At 37.0% G+C, this 23,396-nt stretch overlaps 1 protein-coding gene across 1 annotated transcript in view; it reads left to right on the top strand.

The window, feature by feature from the left end:
* THSD7A (thrombospondin type 1 domain containing 7A) overlaps nt 1-23,396 on the top strand; it is a 399,875-nt gene that overhangs the window by 206,918 nt on the left and 169,561 nt on the right. Inside the window, exons 3-4 of the mRNA XM_066238339.1 lie at nt 9,813-10,061; nt 12,994-13,175. Coding sequence (XP_066094436.1) covers nt 9,813-10,061; nt 12,994-13,175 — 431 coding nt within the window. The remainder of the gene's footprint in view (nt 1-9,812; nt 10,062-12,993; nt 13,176-23,396) is intronic.

Below are 23,396 nucleotides of genomic sequence, written 5' to 3'. Positions count from 1 at the left end.
ACCTCCAAGGAGGGAAGAGGGATTTGAGGTTGAATCAGTCCCAATGGCCAATGATTTAATCCATCATGTCTATGTAGTTAAAGCCTCCAAAAAAGTCCAAAGAAGACTGGGTTTGGAGAGCGTCTGGGTTGGTGAGCACGTGGGGCTTGGACAGAGTGTCGCCCTGAGAGAGGACATGGGGCTCACACTCCTCACGTACCTGCCGTGTGTGTCTTGTCCATCTGGCTGTTCCCGAGTTACGTTCTTTTCCAACAAACTTGTGATTTCGTAGGTAAAATGTTTTTCTGAGTCCTGTGAGCTGCTCTAGCAAATTAATAGAACCCAAGGAGGGTTTTGTAGGACCCTCAGATATATAGCCGGTCAGAAGCACAGGTGACAACCTGGACATCCAATTGGTATCTGATGTGGGAAAGGGTGCTCTGGTCCTACTGCACCCTTAGCCTGTGGCACCTGATGCTACCTCTGGGTAGATAGTGTCGGAATCAAGATAATGTTGTTGCTGGGAACCGCTTCTGCCCCAACACACACACACACACACACACACACACACACACACACACACACACACACACACACGATATTGGGTGCAGAAGCCAAAACAATATCTAAAAATATTCCTTTAGTTATGTTTAACTTCTCTTTTTGTTTAGTTGGAGTTTTAAAAACAGAAATTAAAAAATAATCATTAATGCTTTGATGAAATAAATTGCCAACATGACTCATGCCACACAACACCATTTTAGGAGCCTGGTAGGTAGTTTCTACCCTGTCGCCTGAAGCTATCTGCAGTTTTCACTTGCTGTGGCTTTGGGACTGTGCCATGGTTCTCCATTATGGCTTGTAGCCTGCACAGCATGGGTGATGAGGAAACAGCTGCATGCAAGCGTTTGATGTGGGAAAGGGGAGAGAATGTATGCACTGGCCCTCCCAGGGAGGCCTCGTGGCTCTAGCAGTTTATCCCATTACTAAATGCAGGCAGACCTGATATCCCCACATTCAGCTGTTGACCAGCAACGTGGCCCTCAACTTGAATAGGGAGCCTATGACCACTCCAGCTGGCAGGTGACACCATTTGGCGATGTTCCCCTGCGGCTTAACAAAAGACTTTCAAATATCAAAGCAATGGGAAAGACCCCTGGCTTAATTTAAAAAAAAAAAAAAAAAGGAAAGAAAGAAAAGCTGTTTGACTGCGCATGCGTTTTGCTTCCAAAAGAATTATTGTTTCTAACTTGCTGAATTCTGTGGAGGAGAGGGCACAATGAGAGAATGAAATTAGCTCAAAAAAAAATTGTAAACCGTGCATTCACATTGATAAATAAATGGTACATTATAGAAAAGTTAATTTTGTATTTAAAAAGGAATGCAACTTGAGCATAAAGCTTGGAAAAGTTTCTTTTCTTTCTTTCTTTTTTTTTTTTTTTAAGGATTCTATCTGCAAACATAAGCCAATAAGAAATTAGACTGGTTAGCTTATGAACACTACAAGAGTGTTGAATAATATTGGAGAAAGGGGCCTCGGTGGTTTTTAGGAAAGTGTAATTTCGCCGTAGAGAAAAGCTATGGGACGGAGCAGAGGTTGGCAAACTGCGGCTCACGAGCCACATGCGGTTCTTTGGCTCCTTGGTTGTGGCTCTTCCACAAAATATTTATTGATTAGCAAAGACCAGCTGAGGAGTACCCTAATTAAGTTAATAACACTGTCCCTACCCATATAGTTTAAATTTAAAACATTTGGCTCTCAAAAGAAATTTCAGTCGTTGTACTGTCTATATCGGCTCTGTTGACTAATGAGTTTGCCGACCACCGACAGAGTCAATCTCTTTCTGATCAGAGTCACGCAACTCAAGACTAGCAGTGTAGGAATGTCTCAGGTCTCCTGACTCTGAGCACAGAATTCATCGTTTTCTAACTTGTTAAAAGCTGGGCACTCAGAAAAATTGGGCAGTCCTCTTGGTCCATTCACTTTTTTTTTTTAATTGAAAAACCAAACAGTAGATTAGTAGGAAAAATAAACATAGCTGAGCATTATATTATTGTATTAATAATCTCTGAATGTAATTTTAAAATTAAAATAATTTTTGTGTAAGCATAAGCTATGCATCCAGAAATGATGACAGTCATCAGTACAATATTAGTCATGTATCAGTGTGTTAGATAAATGAATCTAGCTCGAAAAGCATGCCATTTTTTTTTTTCATATTCAGTAGAGTTACAATAATACTCTTTATAGAGTCTAAGCCTCATTACTCTTATATTTTGCTTGCCGGGTTGGGAAAACCACATTCATTCTTGGAACAAGCTACCTAATCAAATTAAATGTGTTGATCATGTTGTCATAACAGTATACAAGCATACAAATATATTTTGTTTGATAGAAACCAAATGAATGCCTGACCTGTGGTGGCACAGTGGATAAAGCGTCGACCTGGAAATGCTGAGGTCGCCGGTTCGAAACCCTGGGCTTGCCTGGTCAAGGCACATATGGGAGTTGATGCTTCCTGCTCCTCCCCTTCTCTCTCTCTGTCTCTCACTTCTCTCCCTCTCTCTCTCCTTTCTAAACTGAATAAATTAAAAAAAAATTAGAAACCAAATGAATATATTCATCTACTCTGAACACCTAATTGTGTTTGTTCATATTATATAAAATATGGGGTACTTACTGAAACTATGAAAAGATTTAGGGTAATATCTTATATATGACCACTCTTCCTGTAACATGAATAATCTTATGAATTCATTTGTACCTTTACAGAGAGAAAACATGTACTTTAATTCAATAAGAGTATTATAAGTATATATTGTAGACTTATTCTACCGGAACTAAAAAGGACATCTTGCTAAAGATCCTGTTTATAGATACAATGTTCTTAAGCGCCAAAATGATTTGTGTTTATGAAAAGCCATATGCGCTCATCACAGTCTATAGGCCTCATGAAGAAGCTAGGAATTGAGCTGGATTGGGGGGGGGGGTGCCACAGGCTACCTGGCTCATGAATCATCAAATACTACCAGTGTGGCATATCTCAAGCTGCCTGTGGTAAAGGAGCAGGTTTGGGCTGCTGGTTTTTATTTTCATCTTTGTTTGATTTCCTACTGACTCAGCAACACGGTCCTACTATGTATGTGTACCATGCAGCTCATGCTGTTCACCTCTCACCGTGGAAATCAACGTTAACAAAACTGGCCAGTGTCCTGTCTCTTGGCCATCTGTATGTCCTCTTTGACTTATTTCTTTTCTTTTCCTTTTATTTTTTTTTATATTGAGTCATGAGAAGGATAAATTGACACATGATGCTGTTTGGTGGAGGGTTGGTATGGGCCATACCGTCTAGACCCTGAGAGTATTAGCTTATGGGAGGAAAAGGAGGTGGTATATAGGATTCCAAATGGTAAATAATGTAAACAGAAGTGGGTAGAAAGATCTGGGCAGCTATTCTCTAGAGACGGAAGAGTGGACAGGATTGCAGGCTACTGAGAAGGAGGACTGAGAGTTAGTTTTGTCTAAGTGATGATGATGAGAGAGAGAGAGAGAGAGAGCGAGAGCGAGAGCGCGCGCAGTGGATGTAGTGACAGGTTGTGGAGAGCTTTGTTTACCAGAAAGGAATGTTTAAATTTGATCTTGAGAAAATGAAGGCCTTATAAGTTTCTGTTTAAGAAGCTATAGAATGATAATGGTATTTTGTGAGGTTAATTAGGCTACCTTCAGAACCAAGGTGTGTTTTCACAGGTGTAATAATCATTAAATGGGCCACAGAAATAATTTTAGGAAAAAATATTTAAAATAGGATTCTATTTTTGTGTAGTACCACTTGAATTATCAAAAAAAAATAAATTTACAGTTTATCTCTTTTAACCTTGGCCTGAAGTAAAAAAAAAAAAAAATCTTAAATATACTGCATAATCAGAGTTTAAAATTAACACTTGAAACCTATAAAATTATATTAAACAATGTCAACCCAGTAAATGTAATAATTATTTTAAAGTAATAGGAATGTCTCTGCTCTGTCACTTTCTAATGAAGTATTTTAAAGACAAATATTAGACTTTGCTATATACTTTTTCATTTTTTTCAATATTTATCTGATTATCTGATCTGAGGTGTGCTAAAGTGACATCTGTTTCTATCTGAAAGCCAAGTTCTGTTCTGGTCAGTCTCAGTCATCTGGGCTACCCTGAGCATACCGTATTAACAAAAAGAAAACAGTCACAGTGCCCACCACGTCTTCTAACAGGCCGCCCTGCAGAGGCACAGCCCGTGCCTTTGACTTCCTGGAGGGTCATGTTCTCATGAAAAGCATAATGAACCAGAATCTATAGTTCCCTAAGCTCTACAATGTCAACTTTTTGCATGCCCGGAATAAGGGAAACGATGGTTAGAAGATGGTAACTGAATAATTTAATAACCATGGATGATTTGGTGAACTTACTTAGTCCCACTAACAATAAACAAAATGAAGTTAATAAATATCACAGTACTCATGGGCCTACCTGGGTTCACGGTACGGCCATGCGTGAATTATGCAGGCCTAGAAGGAGCCGCCACGTGTGAGTGCTCAGCTACTCCAGTGGCCTTAGCTTTGAACTCTGATATGCTCATGATTTCAACAAATGTACAAGTCATCCAGAACTTCACTACACCCTAATTCTTAGTTCTGGGTCTGCCTAATGGACGTTTCTCTCTCTTGGATTTGTCCTAGATATGTCCATATTAGATCAAGACATTAATGTTCAACTCATTTATCAACTGTGGAAACATGCCTCTTATTCCGTGTTTTCCATTTCAAAGAATAGCAGTTCTGCTTATGAGATCACCAAAGCTTGAAACTTGCAAGTTTTTAAATGCCTTCTTTCTCTTTTTGAACCCTTTCAACTCTCCATCAAATTATAGGTATAGTTTCTAAGTTCGTAACTCCTTTTTTTAAATTTATGTTTCTTAATTATTTTTTTTCTTTTTTTTTCAAGTGAGAGGAAGGGAAATAGAGAGATAGACTTTCACATATGCCCTGACCAGGACCACCTGACAACCCCCATCTAGGGCCAACGCTCTACCCATCTGGGCCATGCTCACAACTGAGCTATTTTTAGCACCTGAGGTGGATGCTCCATAGAGCCATCCTCAGCACCCAGGGCCGATGTGATAGAACCAATCTAGCCAATCAAGCCATGCCTGCAGGAGGGGAAGAGAGAGAGAAAGGGAGAGGGGGAGAGGTAGAGAAGCATATGGTCGCCTCTATTGTGTGCCCTGACCGGGAATCAAACCCAGGATATCCACACACCAGGCCGAAGCTCGACCACTGTGCAAACCGGCCAGGGCCTGTAACTCCTTTTCATTTTTATGGTCATTGCCTTTGTTGACACCTTCATAAACCTCACAAGTAGAAAGATCTAGTTAGAATCCTTGGCCTGCTACTTTCTAAGCTTAGGTGAGATCATTAGATTCTATTTCCTTTTCTTAAAAAACGACAATAACAATAAACAAAACAAAAAAAAACAACAAAGAAAAAAACTGGATCTCTACCACACAGAGTAGTTTTGAGGGTTACACAAGATAGCCTAGGTAAAACAACACAGTGCATGGCTCACAGTAGACATTCAATGAAGTCAACCTCATGTTATGATCAGATCTCACTCAGTTTGACCAATGTCTGGGACATGGTAAATACTCAGTATATTTTTATTATAAATGTTAATGTTATAATCATCACCATTAAGTCTCCCTGCCTCCGATCTGTACCCTAATATTCCATCCTCTATTTCACCACCAGAATTGACATAAAAGACAAATATCCCCCTGTTGCTCCTACTCTCAGTGGTGCCCGGCCTGAGCCACAGGAGGTGCTTTTCTGGATCTACATAATTGTCCTGGATCTACACCCAGGCTTCAGTGACACTTATATTTCTGCTACTCAACATAAACTCCTTACATTGAAGCCAAAGGAAGATCTCTGTTTCCCCACCCATCAACAAACAAAAGACTACATTATTTCACATCTCTCTATTAACCAACCTCATCACAATCTGACAAATTCTTATATATTATTTATAATTCACCATAGAAAACTACTATTTCATATAACCTTCTGTGCCTCCCCAAGCATAATTATATCCTCTACAACTTAAAATTACTCTAATCTTGTCTTTGTAATTCTGAAGTAGAGATACCTAATACACATTTGTTAAAATAATGGTTTGGGGTAAATTACAGGAGAGATAGATAGATAGATAAATAGATAGAAAGAAAGAAAGATAGATAGATAGATAGATAGATAGATAGATAGATAGATAGATAGATAGATGATAGATAGATGATAGGTAGATAGATTATATGTCACCTATATTAAAAACTATATAACGATATCCCATAAAACTGTTCTCATGTTTATGCTACCGATTTCTCCTATGTAGGACCAACGAAAATTATAACATCAGAAAAATATATTTGTGTTGGCTTTTCCATAATTACTAATTCCTCTTCCGGACGAACAGCACATTTGCAAAGAACATAGGTGATACAAACCCTGGGCTGTGAAAGAGTGATTGTGCCAGTAACTTTAGCATCAGCTTCAGCTAAGGCATTTGCTCTAACAAACTGATGTTCACACTCAGTTTGAACTGTGAGAAGAAGTGGAGCAGACTGGTAAAGAAGCTGGACTCTGATTTTGGAAAATCTGAGTTCAGTTTCCAGTTCACTGCTGACTAGCTATATGATCTTGAACATGTTCCCTAACCTTTCGGAGACTCCTTCCCTATAAAATGGAAATATTAATGGAGCCCACATAAAAAGATTATTGCAAGTATTGAAGGAGGGAATGTGTGTTAAGTTTTAAATATGGGCTGTACAAATTGTTGGATACAAAGGACTCACAACTACCATAGGTCACATTTGGAATCAGTCTGTTTAGAGGGATATAGAACAGGAACCAGAACTTGTCACCTTGTGGCATCAGATGTTGCTCATCTGGGAATTCTTCTAGAAATCCAGACAACACAGCTTAGAGGGGAAAAGGTACATTCTACATCAGGAAGGCCCAAGAATTGCCTCGGCTTAAAAGTCTCAGGCCCCACAGGTTCTACTCTCACTTGAAACAAACCCGTTGTCCTAGCCTGCAAGGTCCCCACAAGGAACAAGCACCGCTCAAAGTGTTGCCAGATCTGTGACTTTCTACCAGGTATTTATAATTGTTTCCCCAGTGCAGATGGCCTTTATCCAAAGAGGTGATTTTATCATAAATAATATCATAAGCAATATGATCTAGTAACGTAGCTGACATCCCAACTTTGATCATGTTACCATAACTGTAACTAGAGGCTCTTAACCGATAGTCACCTTCTTTACAAAAGTTTAAAATGGATTATTAATTCTCTGCTCCTACATAAAATATGAACTTAATAAAAGTTATATAGAGATATATATATATATGATATATATATATGTATATGTGTGTATATGAAATCCATCTCATGAAGGATAGGACATGTCTCTAAGAGGAAATTAAATAGGGAAAATTTTGGAAGAGAAGAATTATGGAGTTTATCATTTGGGCATGATTTTGCCTGAGTTTCATGAATAAACTCACAAGTATAAGAGTGAAAACTTGCTTATCACTGAAAAATGTTTTGCTCCATGTTTAATGCTGTACTAATGCACCATTAATACTCAGTAGATGGTATTTGAGTAAAAATGGGATTTTAGTTCTCTTTGTTGTTATAAGAAAAGCAGAGCTGATTCAAAGTGTCCTCTGACCATCACTCTAACAGTATCCTACTTCCCAGACCTCTCTGCTCAGACAAATTGACTTTGATGCTTGGAGCTCTGTCTCCTAAAAGTGCAATTTTTGTATGCATGCCAGTAGAAGTAAGAAGATTGACTGTGAGTTGTTACATTAAAATGGACCTGCCTATCTATACGGTTGATTCTCATAGTTAAATATAGCACCTGAGTGGCAGGCAGAATTATCAGTGCATTCTCCCATTGCAGCAAATGGCTCTGTCATGGCGACAGACTGCCTGTGTCTTATAAACATGCACTATTGGTTATTGAGAATGGGCAAGAGTTCAACTAAGAATCAACACAAGATTATTCAATTCCAGGAAATCACCTCAAAGTGCATATAACCTGAGTCATTGAATCCATAACATCATCTTTATCTTTATATATAGACATTACAATTTATACATTTTTTTTTCTTAAGTGAGAAACGGGGAGGCAGAGAGACAGATTCCCGCATATGCCCTGACTGGGATCCACCTGGCAAGCCCCCCATGGGGCAGTGCTTTGCCCATCTGGGCTGTTGCTCTGTTGCTCAGCAACTGAGCTATTCTAGTGCCTGAGGTAAGGCCATGGAGCCATTCTCAGCACTTGAGGCCAACTTGCTTCAACTAAGCCATAAATGTAAGAGGGGAAGAGACTGATAGAAGGGAAAGGGGGACGGGTGGAGAAGCAGATGGGTGATTCTCCTGTGTGCCCCAACTGGGAATTGAACCAGGACATCCACAAGCTGGGCCAGCACTCTACCACTGAGTGAACTGGCCAGGGCTTATAGATATTACAATTTAAAATCCACCATCCTTGTGCTTCAGGAGGCATAGGTAAATAAGAGTTTGAACATAAATACTTTACTGATAAATATTAGAAATATATTTAGAGGATAGATCTATAATAGTATATATGTAAATAGATTACTTCTTCTAATGCTTATGATATATTTAATTGAAATATTCATGTGTAGCCCTGGCTGGGTAACTCAATTGGTTAGAGCATCATCATGATACACCAAGGTTGCAGGTTCAATCCCTGGTCAGGGCACATAAAGAATCAACAAATAGCCTGACCAGGCAGTGGCACAGTGGATAGAGCATTCAACTGGGATGCAGAAGACCCAGGTTCAAAACCCTAAGGTCGCCGACTTAAGTGCGGGATCATCCAGCTTGAGTGCGGGCTCACCAGCTTGAGCATGGGGTCACTGGCTTGAGTGTGAGATCATAGACATGACCCCATGGTCACTGGCTTGAGCAAGGGGACACTCGCTCTGCTGTAGTCCCCCTCTCCCCCCCCCCCAGTCAAGGCGTATATTAGAAAGCAATCAATAAACAACTAAGGTGCCACAACAAAGAATTGGTGCTTTTCATCTCTCTCCCTTCCTATCTGTCCCTCTCTCTGTCTTTTTGTCACACACAAAAAAAATTTAAATGAATAAGTGGAACAACAAATTGATGTTTCTCTTTCTCTCTCTTTCGCTTCTTCTCTTTAAAATCAATTTAAAAAATATATCCATGTGTATCCTGTGTATTAAAGAGTGAACTGGAAATGATGTGTTTGAATAAGCATACATTATAAGTAACAACATTTCAAATGATATTAAAAGTAATGTTAAATTACTTTTTCTATTAACTTAGCCAGGCATATTTATTTAAATCATTAAACAGAATGAGAATGATCATATGTTAACAGATCTTGGTTTCTCATTTTCTAAATTAAAGCAAATCCGGAATGAGTGAAATGAACAATATGGTAAATTTAGTTTCAGCTAATTTTGCTTAATCCCTTTATTTTTTATTTCCCATGAATGATTTAACAACTCTTACAAAACAGGAAGAAATGCAAATGTTAGCTTTAAACCTACTGCTTTTACACATCATAAATGTTGATGTATTTTCAATGAAATTAGAATTTCACCTCCAGGTAGAAATAAAAATGTCCAGGCTGATTTCACTCTGGAGAGCCAAAGACCAAGTTCCTATCTGCGTGCGTGTGCGTGTGCGTGTGCGTGTGCGTGTGTGTGTGTGATGAGAATCTCGATGCTCTTTTGCAGATTTTGCCAGCAGGAGAAGCTGCCAATGACCTTCCAGTCCTGTGTGATCACCAAGGAGTGCCAGGTGTCGGAGTGGTCAGAATGGAGCCCCTGCTCAAAAACGTGCCACGATGCAGCACCCTCTAAAGGCATCCGTGTGAGGACACGGCTCATCAGGCAGTTTCCTATTGGCAGCGAGAACGAGTGTCCAGAACTGGAGGAAAAAGAGCCCTGTGTGTCTCCAGGAGACGCGGCTGCGCCCTGTGCCACGTGAGTAAACAGGACTGCAGCCTCTGCTGCGCTGTCTGCCCAGCCTGCCTGTCCTCAGCTGCTCAGTTTCAGCTGAACGGTAGGTTGAGCAACAATGCTGTTTACAGATCCCAAGTGGGACAATAAAATACCTCTTTGCAAACACTATCCTAAAAATATGGATTTACCAAATAAAAATGTCTTTAACAACCTGTTTTTCTAAATCTCCATGAAGGCTAGATTTTTAGCAGCAATTCTCTATATATTTATTATATATTTTCTATAAGAAGTATCGGTAAACATTTTTTCTGTAAAGGGAAAGAGTGCAAATGTATTAGGGTTAGAGGCCCCATAGTTCTCTGTCACGATTCAGCTCTACCATTGGAACTATAGACAATCTGTAAACTATGAGTGTGGATATGTTGCAATAAAACTTTATTTACAAAAATAGGAGACAGGTTGGATTTGGTTGTCAGGCCAAACTTTGTCAACCTGGATTCTATAAGCTTAAATAAACTTTCAAAATATAGGATCCTATTGCTTTATTGAGCAAGGTTTATTAAAATGCAATACTGCATATTAACAAATCCTATTAAACAGAGTAAAATACATCAACATAAGACTTTAAGCTTCTTAAGGACATAGATTGTGCCTGTTCACCCCCCCTTTGCTTTTTTTAATGAGAAGCATATATCACAGAGCCTGATACACAGTGCCCAATAAGTGTTCATTGAATTCAAATGAGTAAGACCAATTCTAAAACATCTGGCAGTATAACCATATTCTTTTTGTCCTTAAAAAATATCATTTTCAAGACATTACTGTAAATTATCTTGACAATTAATACATTCCAGCTTAGTCTGAATATAAAATATTTATAAAAACAACTTTGAGAATCTTAGCTTCTCAAGAGATATACACACACACACTTCATTAAGAGCGTCTCTGGAATATTCCAGACATTTAAAGATCATCCATGCAACTCAAACATCATGAACCATTGAGCAGAAAAATTACTTCTCCTCCTACTAATTCGAACAATAACAATAACAAAGATAGTGATAATTTATATCTCTTCAAGTCTGTATCACTTTGGAATCGCCCATCTCTCTGCTGTAACAAGTGACTGAAACCCCCAGAGAGGCCCTGCCAGTGGTGCCGTAGTGAAAGCACTGTCCCAGAGAGCCAGGGTCGCTGGCTGACACTGGTCCTGGGGTTGCCGGCTGGATCTGGATCCCGGGAGTCACCAGCTTCATCCCAAGGACGCCGGTTCTAGCCAGGGTCAGGGCACATACGAGAGCTTCCTTCCTGACTTCTCACCAGTCCCGCTGACTTGTGAGCTCCTCCCCATAGAAGAGGCGAGGGATTCACCTAGATCTCCAATGAGAGGGTTTCCTAGGAGTTTCTTCTACTTTTCTCTCAAGCTGGGTGTTTTATTCTTTCTCCTCTCAGATAGTCAAGCACCATTAACTATATATATATATATATATATATATGTATATATATATATGTGTGTGTGTGTGTGTGTGTGTATATATATATATATATATATATATATATATATATATATATATTCTGAGTCTCTATCTTTTCCCCCTTTTGGGATAGTAGCATTTTAAAAATATGTAACCAGTGTACATTATTGAAAATATACTTCTTTCACAGGGCTCCTTAGGGTGACCTAAACTGAGACTTCATTCTATAAAAATACAAAATGTTCATTTTAACTACCCGAATGAATAATGACTTGTTTGTTTTACTTTGCTCACCATTCCACCCCCCACCCCCCACTCCATCCCAAGGCATCAATTATCCATGTTTTTAGAATCAACCTGGCTGCTGTACTTTCTTTATAAACATGTGTCAAGAGTGTTATTCCTTGATAGCCCAGTCCTGCACCTCTGTGAAGCCATGAATCCCCACTTATAAAAATGAAAAACAGGCATGAAACTTTACCATTGACAAAGCAAAGCATCTAGATCAGACATCTGAGAGTCCATTTAATCTTCTGGTCTAATTGAGAGGCACATTAGCACATCCATTTGTACCTATGCCGGCTGTTAATCTGATTAGTGAGGAAACATCTTGGTTAAAGTGACACAGAGTGCTACATGAGCCATTTTCTTTGTGCTTTTAGAATATCCATTTTCCTTGAGGTGGAGAAACGCCATCACTTTCCATCTTCAGTGGCATCAGGAAGTGGTTCCCTGACCATCCTCTTAAAGCACATGTTGGGCTCACATGCTCCCGACATGTCTTCTTCTACATCATAATCTTGATTGGAGCTTTAGGCTAGAGCCACAGATCGTCTTTCCCGTGTTCCGCTGATTAGAAATGTCAGCTCTTTTCCACATTTATCAACATTCATTGGGGATGCTCAGTGTTACAGGAGAAAAAATAAAACTCTTTCTTAAAAATACAGAGAAAACTCTATAAATTGTCCATGTTACATTATTTAATCCTAACAATTATAATCAAAACACAATTATACTTTTGATCTAGCGTGAAGATGGAATTTTCATGCACTTTATTGAGGGCAAACCAAAAGTTTGAGTTCATCACCCCTTAGACTGATGTCCATTCTCAAATTCAGTCCTCTTTTGTTTACAAGCATCGAGAAAGGGCCAGCTTGAGTTCAGCTTCCCTGAACATAAAATTTCACATTTTCAGCATTATGCCTTCTTTTCATAAAATATTTATAAGCAACTTCCAAGTAATTGCAATTAAAACAGGGTCACCCTAAATTTAACTCCTCCTTGAATTGAGCATGGCTGAGGACAAAGAGGAGATTGACTCTGAGCCAGTACCGTAGATGTGGCGGTCTATAATAGATTCAAGAGGAAAGTGGGTTTTTTTTATTATTATTAATTTTCTTAAGAAAAAAGTATTAGAAGAGCAGAGCTAAGGTTCTCCGGTAAACACTGTTGCCGCTGATGGCGTTTTCTTCATTCAGGTATGGCTGGAGGACCACGGAGTGGACCGAGTGTCGCGTGGACCCTCTGCTCAGTCAGCAGGACAAGAGGCGAGGCAACCAGACAGCCCTCTGCGGAGGAGGGGTCCAGACCCGAGAGGTGTACTGCGTGCGGACCAACGAAAACCTCCTTTCACACTTACCCACCCATAAGGACAGTGAAGGTAAACTGTGTTTGCTTTTCAAGGGTCCTGTGTGGAGAGCGAGCAGGGGAGGCTGCGGGAGTATATACCAGGCCATCTGGGTGTGAACAGCCATTAGGGTGAACAGGAATCCAAATTTTGGTTGTAAAAATTTAATTCAATTCCATCTTTGGTCTGTTCTGATTTACTGACATGTCTCATTAAATTTTCTAATTTCAGACTTTGAGTCAAAATTTAGTAGGAGTAATAAATTATAAAAATAGAATAAAAACTCATCTAGTAACTACAGGTATATATTCTAAAGCCCAAGCTTTTTTAAATATAAGTAAAACTTGCATATAAAATCTACCTCCTTTTGCTATTTATAATGTGGTTGAAAATATGAGATGAGTAAAAATTAAAGTTTAAATGAAATAAATACAGAATAAATACAATATTAAACTATAGTAAACAAACAAACAAAGCCCTTTAATTCAAAAGCATGACTGGTTTTAACCTTTTAATTAAACATATCTTAGAATTTTTTTGTTTAGATCTCGGTGTTGAACCAGATGTAATAAATATGCAAAAGAATCAGTAATTTCAAGGTGACCAGGGCTAAATGTAAATATTATTATATATGAATATTACATCGAAATTCTAATCATTATTGTATCAAGTTTATATTCAATTTGTAGCTTTTAAGTTCACACAAATATGAACATTATAAATCAGTGCTAGACGCTAAATCACCTTTCCCTCAGCCTGTAGGATAGCAAGATATCTAATACTAACCTATTCAACATAAATTTTTTAGTTTCCAACAGAATTTCAAAAATTGTGTAAGGTAGTGAGGATAGAAATATTGATACAAATTTTGTATCAGGAAGATATTCCTGGTCCTTAGGAGGGTGCACAAGCAAGCTAGTAGTTATAATACAAAGTGATATGCATTATAAATGAGTTTTTAGAATAAAGATAGATGGATCATAGAAACAGAAACCTTTATAAGAGAAGGAAGTGGCACTTGAACTGAGTGATGATGAGTATGCACCATACAGTTAAGTGGGTCAGGAATGCAGGAGGAAACAGCATTAAATGCAAACCATTAACAAAAAAGCAAAAACAAAAGGGAGATGTTGCCAGAAAAAATGAGTATCTTGTATTTAGCAAAATGTGGATTTGTTAGGATAGTATTCCCCAGCAAATACGTTGGTTGGGAAGGGAAAAGAACAAAGATAAAGATCTTAGTTCACATCAGCAGAAGAAAAACAAAAACAAAACAAAAAAAATTAAAAAAAAAATGGGCAGGGTATTCAGAGAAGGAATCTGGTCAAGAATGACCAGAAAAAAAAAAAAAAAAAAAAAAAAAAAAGGAAAAAGAACCAAGAGAAATGGATGTTTCAGAAAACAAAAGAAGAGATGAGTCTTCCGCCTTCCCCAAAAGGGCGGGACTCCAGTGACCAGCAATTCATGAAAAATAAGCATGGAAGTTTTGCATTTATAGCTTGCAAAATTTAGTTGTGTCCACTAACTTTATATAGCATTTTCAACTCATTTGGGAATCTAGCCTAGGGATATATTTTACCACTAATGTTTCTTGAAGTTGTAAGGAAGTGGCGTAAAACATGTAATGTTAGTACATTAATATTTTCTTGGCCACTCTAATGGCTACATTTTTAACACTCTTAGGTGGATTTATTATAGCAGTCCTTTCAGAGTAGTATAATTTCATTGCTAGAGGTGGATCAGATTTGAGTTTTTGAATGTCAATTATGTCCTGTAGGTTATTACTTTCAAAAGAGCCTTCATAATGTTGAATTGCAACTGGGTATATTTTTAAATCATTTTGTTATGGAGTTTTCCTACCAGGGTCAAACACGGCATAGCAATGAAAATAAAAGTCACACAAAGAAGAAAACAAAAAAGATATCACTGTTGAGATCTATCTGTTGAACTAAGCAAATGCCAAAACACAGATCAGTACATGTGGAAATAATCAGTTCTTCTGAAATTAATATTTATCATGCAAGTATGTCACATACATAATTTAAGAATGTGTCCTTTTATGTCAAATACCAAGAATACTGATAATTCTCTGATAGTCGTTGCAAAAACAGTGGATTCTCCCTAAAAATGGCAGTTTTTTTCCCTCAGAACTTACACTATGTGAGTTTCCCCCAGAAGCACTTAGCATTTCCCAGTGGAAAACTTATTCAATACACCAGCATGCCAAGAATGACAAGTAGAGACTATAAATAATGTGTGAATGGAGAATAGTTTGTGTTGTGAGGAATATTCAGTTTATCTTCATCCAATGAAATGGAAAGAATGAAGGCTTTACTTTACAAGGAGAGGGAAACCTCTCAAAATAATTTCATCCACCAATTCTAATATGAAAGTACTGATCTCAAGAAATTCTGACTGTGTCATCATGAACAACCTACCCTAAGAGCAATTTATATTATATTTCATTTGAAAAACAAAGTTTTCACTGTTGTTTTGGCTGATTCGCACTATTTGTTCAAGAAAAGTTGTTTTCACATGTAACCAAGCTATCAAAATAAAATACTTGAGAAAAATAAAATTTCCTGATACAAAAATATTGAAAACAAGCGCTATTGAAACTCACATAACTTTATTGATTATCTTGGCACAATGTATTACACAGGTAATAACCACCTTAGCACAAGGACAGAGTCACATTACATAATTTTATTCATTGATGTATCCACTACTATAAACTGAGTCACACCACATGAGGCCATAACAATTCTCCTCATGGAAACTAATATAGTTAATTTCCAAAAAATTGAAATCTGTATTATTAAAGTACTCAAAATGTAATGTATGATATTCACAATTTATCTGTGACAGTTGCATTTTATCAGAATGTTTATGTTAATCCTAATCTGGAGGGACACGAAACATTGAAGACACGAACAAGGTTCGTCGATTACACACCAAAGCTTTATTGTCTAGCTTGGCCAAGCGGTGGGAACTCCGTCTGAGGGAGAGCATGCTGGCCCTTTGTTTTACTTAGTTTTTATAGTTTTGTAAGTGGGAAGTACAGAAGCAAAAAATTGTAATTAGGAGCTCCTTACCCCTATTGGTTATAGTCATATGTCCTTTAACATGATAGGACCACGTTCAATTTGCAAGCCATACATTATTTTGGAGAAAACAATTTACAAGTCAACACATTGGTAGAAAGATGTCTCTTTACATATTAAAAGGCATTTCTATATTTTCTAGTGTTCATCCGCCATCTCTGTGTCCAGAGTCACACATATTAACCACATGCATTTATATAGGAGAGGTAGTTTCCATGGGGACAAATGCCCGCAAATGGCTCATAGTTATAAGAAAAGGTTTATTTTGGCTTTTCTCTTCCTGCACCTGGATAGCCATTCACCCCTTTCCCCACAGGTGTGGTGGAATGTCTGGGGATCCATGTTTTCCTCCCCTTTGCATTTACAATACAATGCCAAGGGCCATCCTGGTTATGCCAATCACACAGTACAGAGACTATTCTCACAATTTCTCTGCACACCTTAACCCAAATTAATAAAATGTTCTTCAAGCCTCCCAAAATATTAATATTAATTCTGTAGCTTTTGGTACTTTACAACACCTGTGGGTGAAGTGGCTCAGTGGCTCCTCAGTTTATTAAATTGGCGATTGCATCTCTAAGACAAAGCAAAAGTATATCTACTCGATACCTGGAGAGTACCCACATCTTATTCACGTATTGCTTTGGCCAGAGGTAACTCTCCCAATCCTGACAACTGAGAAGAATCAGTAATATCCTTGACAATTTCTGTTCAGCCAGCTGATCAGAGTTGCAGTAGGCTGTGAAGAAAGGCCAGCTTACGCTGGCACGAAATCTGCCCTTATTAGAAAATGAGAGGAGAAGGACTTGCCATGGGAAGGGCGTTGGCAGAAGTCTGAAAAAGCTGACACAATGTTCCTGATCATTGGATGCATGGACATAAATAGATTTTTTTTTTCACAAAGCTCAAATTGAAATAAAAGTAGCTTTTAACTATAGTAACTAAGAAATTCTTCCATTTCAAAGAGAATAAACATGTTCTTTAAATGCGGGAAACCCAATGTATTGGCTATAAAGCACCATGAAGCTTGCTGTCATTTATGTAGGAAACTTAGGAACATTCTTTTGTAGAAAGCCTAATAGTCTGCAGTGAAACCTGGATAAGGTCTGCAGGACTTGACGTTATTAAGAAAGACAGCCTGAATAATCAGCCTGTATGATGACACAGAATGAGCTAAACCAGGAGAAGGGTTTGGAGGGTCGATGAATAGATGGGTGGAGAGGAGGATGATTGAACTGCGAGTGGGTAGACTAGACAGCAGGATGAACAAAGAGCTCATGTTTTCGCGTGTTCTGCAACAAAATAAGGGAGGAAAATAGTCTCTCTCCCTAAATGAAATGCAAATTCTTTATAATGGTAGTCTTTTATCAGCCATTTCCACAAACTAGCCTACTTTAGTCAAAGCTACTTGGAAAAAAAAAAAAAAGGCGATGCTTACAGTGCTATTTCCCTGTTATTTCAGCAAGTAAGTATCAGAGTGCACCGAAGGCTAGTGCTGCACCTTTCTTATCCATCACTTTTGAAATAACAGGTAGGTGAGAATATTTTACATGACATCTCAATCAGAAATCCTATCAGAGATTCTCTTCTCATTCCCTGATACAATCTTTAAACCATATAGGAAATACTTATTTCTCACTTTCTATTTTGCTAGAGATCTACCAAAGCTGTCCCATGAAATAAAAATGATTTCACGTTACTATGATTATCTATAGCATCATTATATATTATAGATGCAAATTATGTAAAAACATAAAAAGATTTTTACATTTACTCATGCAAAAATGCACTAGGATTCCATAAGTATAAAAACAGATAAAGTTTAGTTACGAATCCTTTGTTATGATAAATTAATGAAGGTATGAATACTTTTTACAATTGATCATATTTCTAAGCATACCACTTTGTGCTCTACCAGTCTTACTATGGTAAATGACAAAGGAACTAAATCACACAATGGCTGTGTTTTAGAAACAGCCTACACTGAGGCAAGAAAATGTAAAAAGCACTGTAATATGATTATGGAATAATGAAAATATAGGCAAGCCCTGAAGGAATCAGATCATCTTTGGAAATGAGTTCTCTGGATGTTCTGTGGGAGAGGAGGGCTGCTGTGTTACTTGATGAAATTTCTCTGTGATCAGTACATTACGAAATGGAAAGAGAGATGCCAAGTGGTTGCAGCCACTGAGACAGAAGCTGATAAAAGTGAACGATGAACATGCTGGGTGTTAGATGAAGCTGGCCAGTTGTCTACCTCAAATGAGAACTTTGAGTAGAGGAAGAGCTTACTGATGAGATGCCAGTAAGTAGTCAACCAAAAAGGCAACCGAAGAAAAAATAATGAGGCTGTTTGGAAGTCATGTAGACATGAAAATAGTATTTAATACTACCTTTGACTTGGTCAACATTTTGTAAATGTTTGTTGTTTGATAGGTTTAACTTTCCCCTTTGTAAAATGGTTCAGTTTTCTTTTAATTTGTCTGAAAAGTATCCTTTGAACATATTAAATACACTTTTTAAAAAAAATTACCTATTTCAGCAAGAGTTCACATTCACACCACCCTGTTCTTCACCCCTGAATAAAAAATTTCACACCTCTGACTCTAAATAGAAGAAAGACAGTTTAGTTGTTAGATCACAGGACAAGAGTCAAAAGTCATGCACTTGGCTTTACTTTGGCCATGCAGTTAAGAGAATATTTATTGTATTTATATTCTCTTTTCTGATAATATAGATAAATTTTTAAAATTATCTTTCATATTTTCATCTTAAGGCTACTTTCAGAAGGACCCCAGACAGATCATCAGGAAACCTAATTTTTATTGCTGCTTAATCTTGGTTCATTATGCACCTTACTTAAATTTATTTGCCTAAAAATACCTACTTAATGATTCTTCTGTTTCATTTCCAGCAATATAGCACATTAGAATAACTGAAAATCATCCTGTGCTTGACACCTAGACATTCAGACTACATTGTTGTTTTAAATGCTTTTAAGAACAGATCTGATGTCTTGAAATTTAATGATTTCCCAAAACAAACCAAAAAAAGTTGAACTAATGCTTTCTGTGGTCATCTTTGGATAGGGATGCTACAGGAAGAGGTCACACATTATAGAGACTTAGAGGAAGGAAGCCCAAAAGGGCCATGCCATAAAAGTTTTAGTGAGACAAAGAGAACATAAGCAGAAATACTACATTTCTTTATCAACCTCAAAGGGTTATAGCATCATGAGTTATGCAGAGAAGTTTAGTTTACCTGTAGAAGGAGACAATCAGAAGCTGGTCATCCTCAGCCTCAAATCAGGGCAAAATCAAACCTCTCCTAAGAATTCCAGCTATGGACATATGCCCACACTAGTTTAAGTTTTCAATTTATGGCACTTCTAACGGTCCAAAGACCACTGAGAAATTAATATAACAAATAGCATCAGGTCGGTGATACTAATGGGGTACCTGACAGAAGCAAACACAAAAGTTCTGAAAAGGAAAAGTATCTTAACCTAAGACCGAACTTCCCCAGATAAACTGCACCATTCAAAATTGCAGACTGCACAAGGAAAGATAAACCATTGTAAATAGAATTTAAAATTCTCAACAAAGAATAAGATTAGACTCAAGGTTGAGAATATTAGATATAGCAGATAAAGCCTATAAGATACATATGTTAAAACTTACTAAAGATATAAAGAAAAAAGATTTAATGTAAAATGTAATGAGTCACAATGAAAAAGAACAGATAAAAAAAAGGAAACAAGTGCTAGAACTAAAATATACTTTTACTGGAAATAAATACAGTAAATGGGTAATTTAGAGAAATTGAGCTAAGCAGTTATTAACTGAAGACAAATGCAAGGAAATTAATTATTTAAAATGCAACACTAAATAAAAGTTGAAAATAAAAGTGAAGATAATGGTCATGCAGAATGAGAATATCAAGAGAATGAGATTCAGAATGAGAATATCAAGAGAAAATAGAATTTTCTAGAACTGATGAAAGACAATAATGTATAGAGTAAAAAAAACCACCAGGTTTTTTTTTGTTTTTTTTTTTTTAGTGAGCGACAGAAAGAGAGAGAGAAAGAAGGACAGACAGGGACAGGCAGACAGGAAGGGAGAGAGGTGAGAAGCATCAATTCTTCATTGTAGCACCTTAGTTGTTCATTGATTGCTTTTTCATATGTGCATTGACCAGGGGTCTCAAGCAGAGCAAGTGACCCCTTGTTCAAGTCAGTGACCTTTGGACTTAAGCCAGCAACCATGGGGTCATGTCTGTGATCCCACACTCAAACTGGTGAAGCCCACACTTAAGCTGGCAACCTCGGGGTTTTTGAACCTGTGTCCTCAGAATCCTAGGCTGCTGCTCTATCCACTGAGCCACTGCCTGGTCAGGCAAAAAACAATTTTCTAGCAGAATAATAATATTTGTACATTTAGACACAATGTAGTGAGATTTCAGCTCATAAAGTACAATAAAGGACATATTAAAAGGAATTAGAAGTGAAAAATTAACTCAAATTAACAGTGAAATTTTCAATAGCTGCAGTAAAAGGAAAGTAACGAAAATGATGTATTAAAAGTATTGCGACAAAAATAATTGTCAACTTAGAATTATATACCTAGCTATCTATCAATATAAACTGATGGGCAAAATTAAGACACAAGTAGGAGGTTTTACCTCAACTAAATTCTCACTGAAAGAACTACTAAATGATAATAGTAAGGAAGAAAGAAATTGAACCTAGAAAGAGAAGAATTCAAGATGTGGGAAGAATTTGGTAAATACCTGGATAATCAATATAATTATAAGTAAGTATGAAACAATACTGATACATTTCATGACTAAAACACTTAATAAATATTAATGAACAAGAGGAAATGATAAGGTATATATTGTTTGAGAATTGGTAGAGCTACTAAAAACTTATATGGATATATTGTCATTATGCTTGTTAAAAAATTTAAAATACTTATTTAATCAATAATTGTTAGTATATAATCATAGTCATTTAAGATAGTATAATCAATTATTAATAATAAAAGTATATATTTATATACCTTCCAATCCAACAGAGAAAATAGAAGGGACTAAATAAAATCCAAAAAATTCAATAAAAGGTACTAAATAGATGATTTAGTACTTTCAGAGATGATTTCATTAATAACAAATAAAAGGACAGAATTTAGAAATGGCCTTTAAATGTCAAAGGTTATTACAGAAAATTATTTTTTAAATTTATTACCACATCTATAAAACTAATCAGCTGTATTATTAGTATTTATGGTGATCATAGAAGTTTGATTATTCCAGACAAATAGACAAACACAATAACAGACTACACACATTGTATTTCCGAGGCAATGCCATCTTTATATGCAAAGTATTGGTGAAGATTTTATTTTCTTAAGGAAATAACATGAGATTGACTTAAGTTGTATATGGGCACTATGTTAAACTATTCAAAGGATTAAATAGTTGTATCATTTAAAAAACATTTGATAAAAATTTTTCTTGCATAATCAACAATGTCCAAAATTTTCTTCAGTATTTTTAGAGTGGAGGATAATGTCAACAAACATAACACTTAATAAAAATTATGTTGCCAAGTTGATATTATTCAGTGAAGCTTGAAAGTGGTTGCAAACTTCACATTGAAGGAGAGAAACATCTGAAAATTCATGAGTATTTCAAACCTTTCTTCCTTTCTATTATTCTAGTTTTTTTCTACTTTGCTAATGGGAAAGATAAATGACATTGACATTATTACCCAGTCAAAGGTAATAATGACAAAGGAATTATTACCTAGAGAAGATAATAAATTTCATTATGTGTGTTGGTGTCTTAAAGTCATAGATGGTGTGCTGATGAAATATGTGACTGATATTAACCTAATGAGGATAAAATATTGGATAATAATCTTAAGACACAAAAAATATTAATAGGCTAAAAACAATTGAATTTCTCCAACAATGTGTAGTCTTCTGAAATAATTACAGATACTACACATTAGTCCCAAGTGTGCACTCTAAAAAAAAATAATAGTAATAATGATGAGAATGACATGATGCTAGTGTCAATATCGATTGTATTTATAAGGCACTATGTTATTATGTAGTTGCTGTGGAGATTAAATGCTTAATGGGGGCACAACCCTTTGGAATCGATGATTCCATGTTAAACTCATTCTGTGTCTGTTCTCCCAAGTGTTACTCCTCTGAACATAAATCACCATGTGATTGATGAAGTGCTACACATTTGGTTTTCTCACTTGGTATTCCTTCATTAACTCAATAAATACTTATTGAACAACCGTTAGGTTGCATCACTGATTTAGATGTTGAAGGTAAGAATGTCTGAAAAAGCAGACTTGATCCCTGTCCTCAGGGAGCATATAGCCTAAAGGTTGCCTGGTATTTATAGCTTTGTTTCCTGGGAGTTCAGAATAAGGCTTCCTAAGGCTTACAGTGAGAGATTTCTACAGACATTGCAGGTCAGGGCTCTTCGTTGAAGCCTGCACAGCATACTACAACCATGGTTCATTCTTAATAAAGCAACTTTACCTTTGTTCATTGGGTGAATTATTTTGGGGGAAAGTATATGTCCTCAAAATACAGTTTAAGAATCACCGGATGCTGTAAGAAAGTGCGAAAATTCCCGGATGTTATCCATTGAGGTTGTGATTCTATACTCTGGAATAGGTCCAGTAATCTGTCTTTTTTGTAAGTGCCATTGTGATTATAATCGGGAGTTGATTTTACCATAAGGCTCATGAGAGTTCTCTGAAAAACCTTTTGGAAAGCTTTGGGAAAGGTTGGAATAGGGGCACGGAAGTCTAGATTCTCCGAGCCATAAAGGTTATGCAATTTAGAGGACCCTCATTATTAAAAAAAAATAACCCAAATACAAAACCACTAAGGTATCTGTTAGGGTCTCAGAAGGGGCCTGTGTGTGTGAAGAGCTCTAAACCCTAAGCTTCATGGGCTTCTCAGTAAATCTGCCCCAAATTCTGACATAGATTCTTGGCCTCTGTTAAAACCAAAGAGAATCATTACTTTAAGAAGAGAAACAGAAACACATTCATGTCCTAAAAAGCCCCATTTCCCTGGAGTTCTGGAGTTAAGACTAGAGAAAATAAAGTGCTTGGGAA

The sequence above is a fragment of the Saccopteryx bilineata genome, chromosome 7 (genome assembly GCF_036850765.1).
Source record: "Saccopteryx bilineata isolate mSacBil1 chromosome 7, mSacBil1_pri_phased_curated, whole genome shotgun sequence".
Taxonomy (NCBI): domain Eukaryota; kingdom Metazoa; phylum Chordata; class Mammalia; order Chiroptera; family Emballonuridae; genus Saccopteryx; species Saccopteryx bilineata.
Note: the sequence above shows the minus strand (reverse complement) of the source record. Positions and strands in the feature narration are given on the sequence as shown.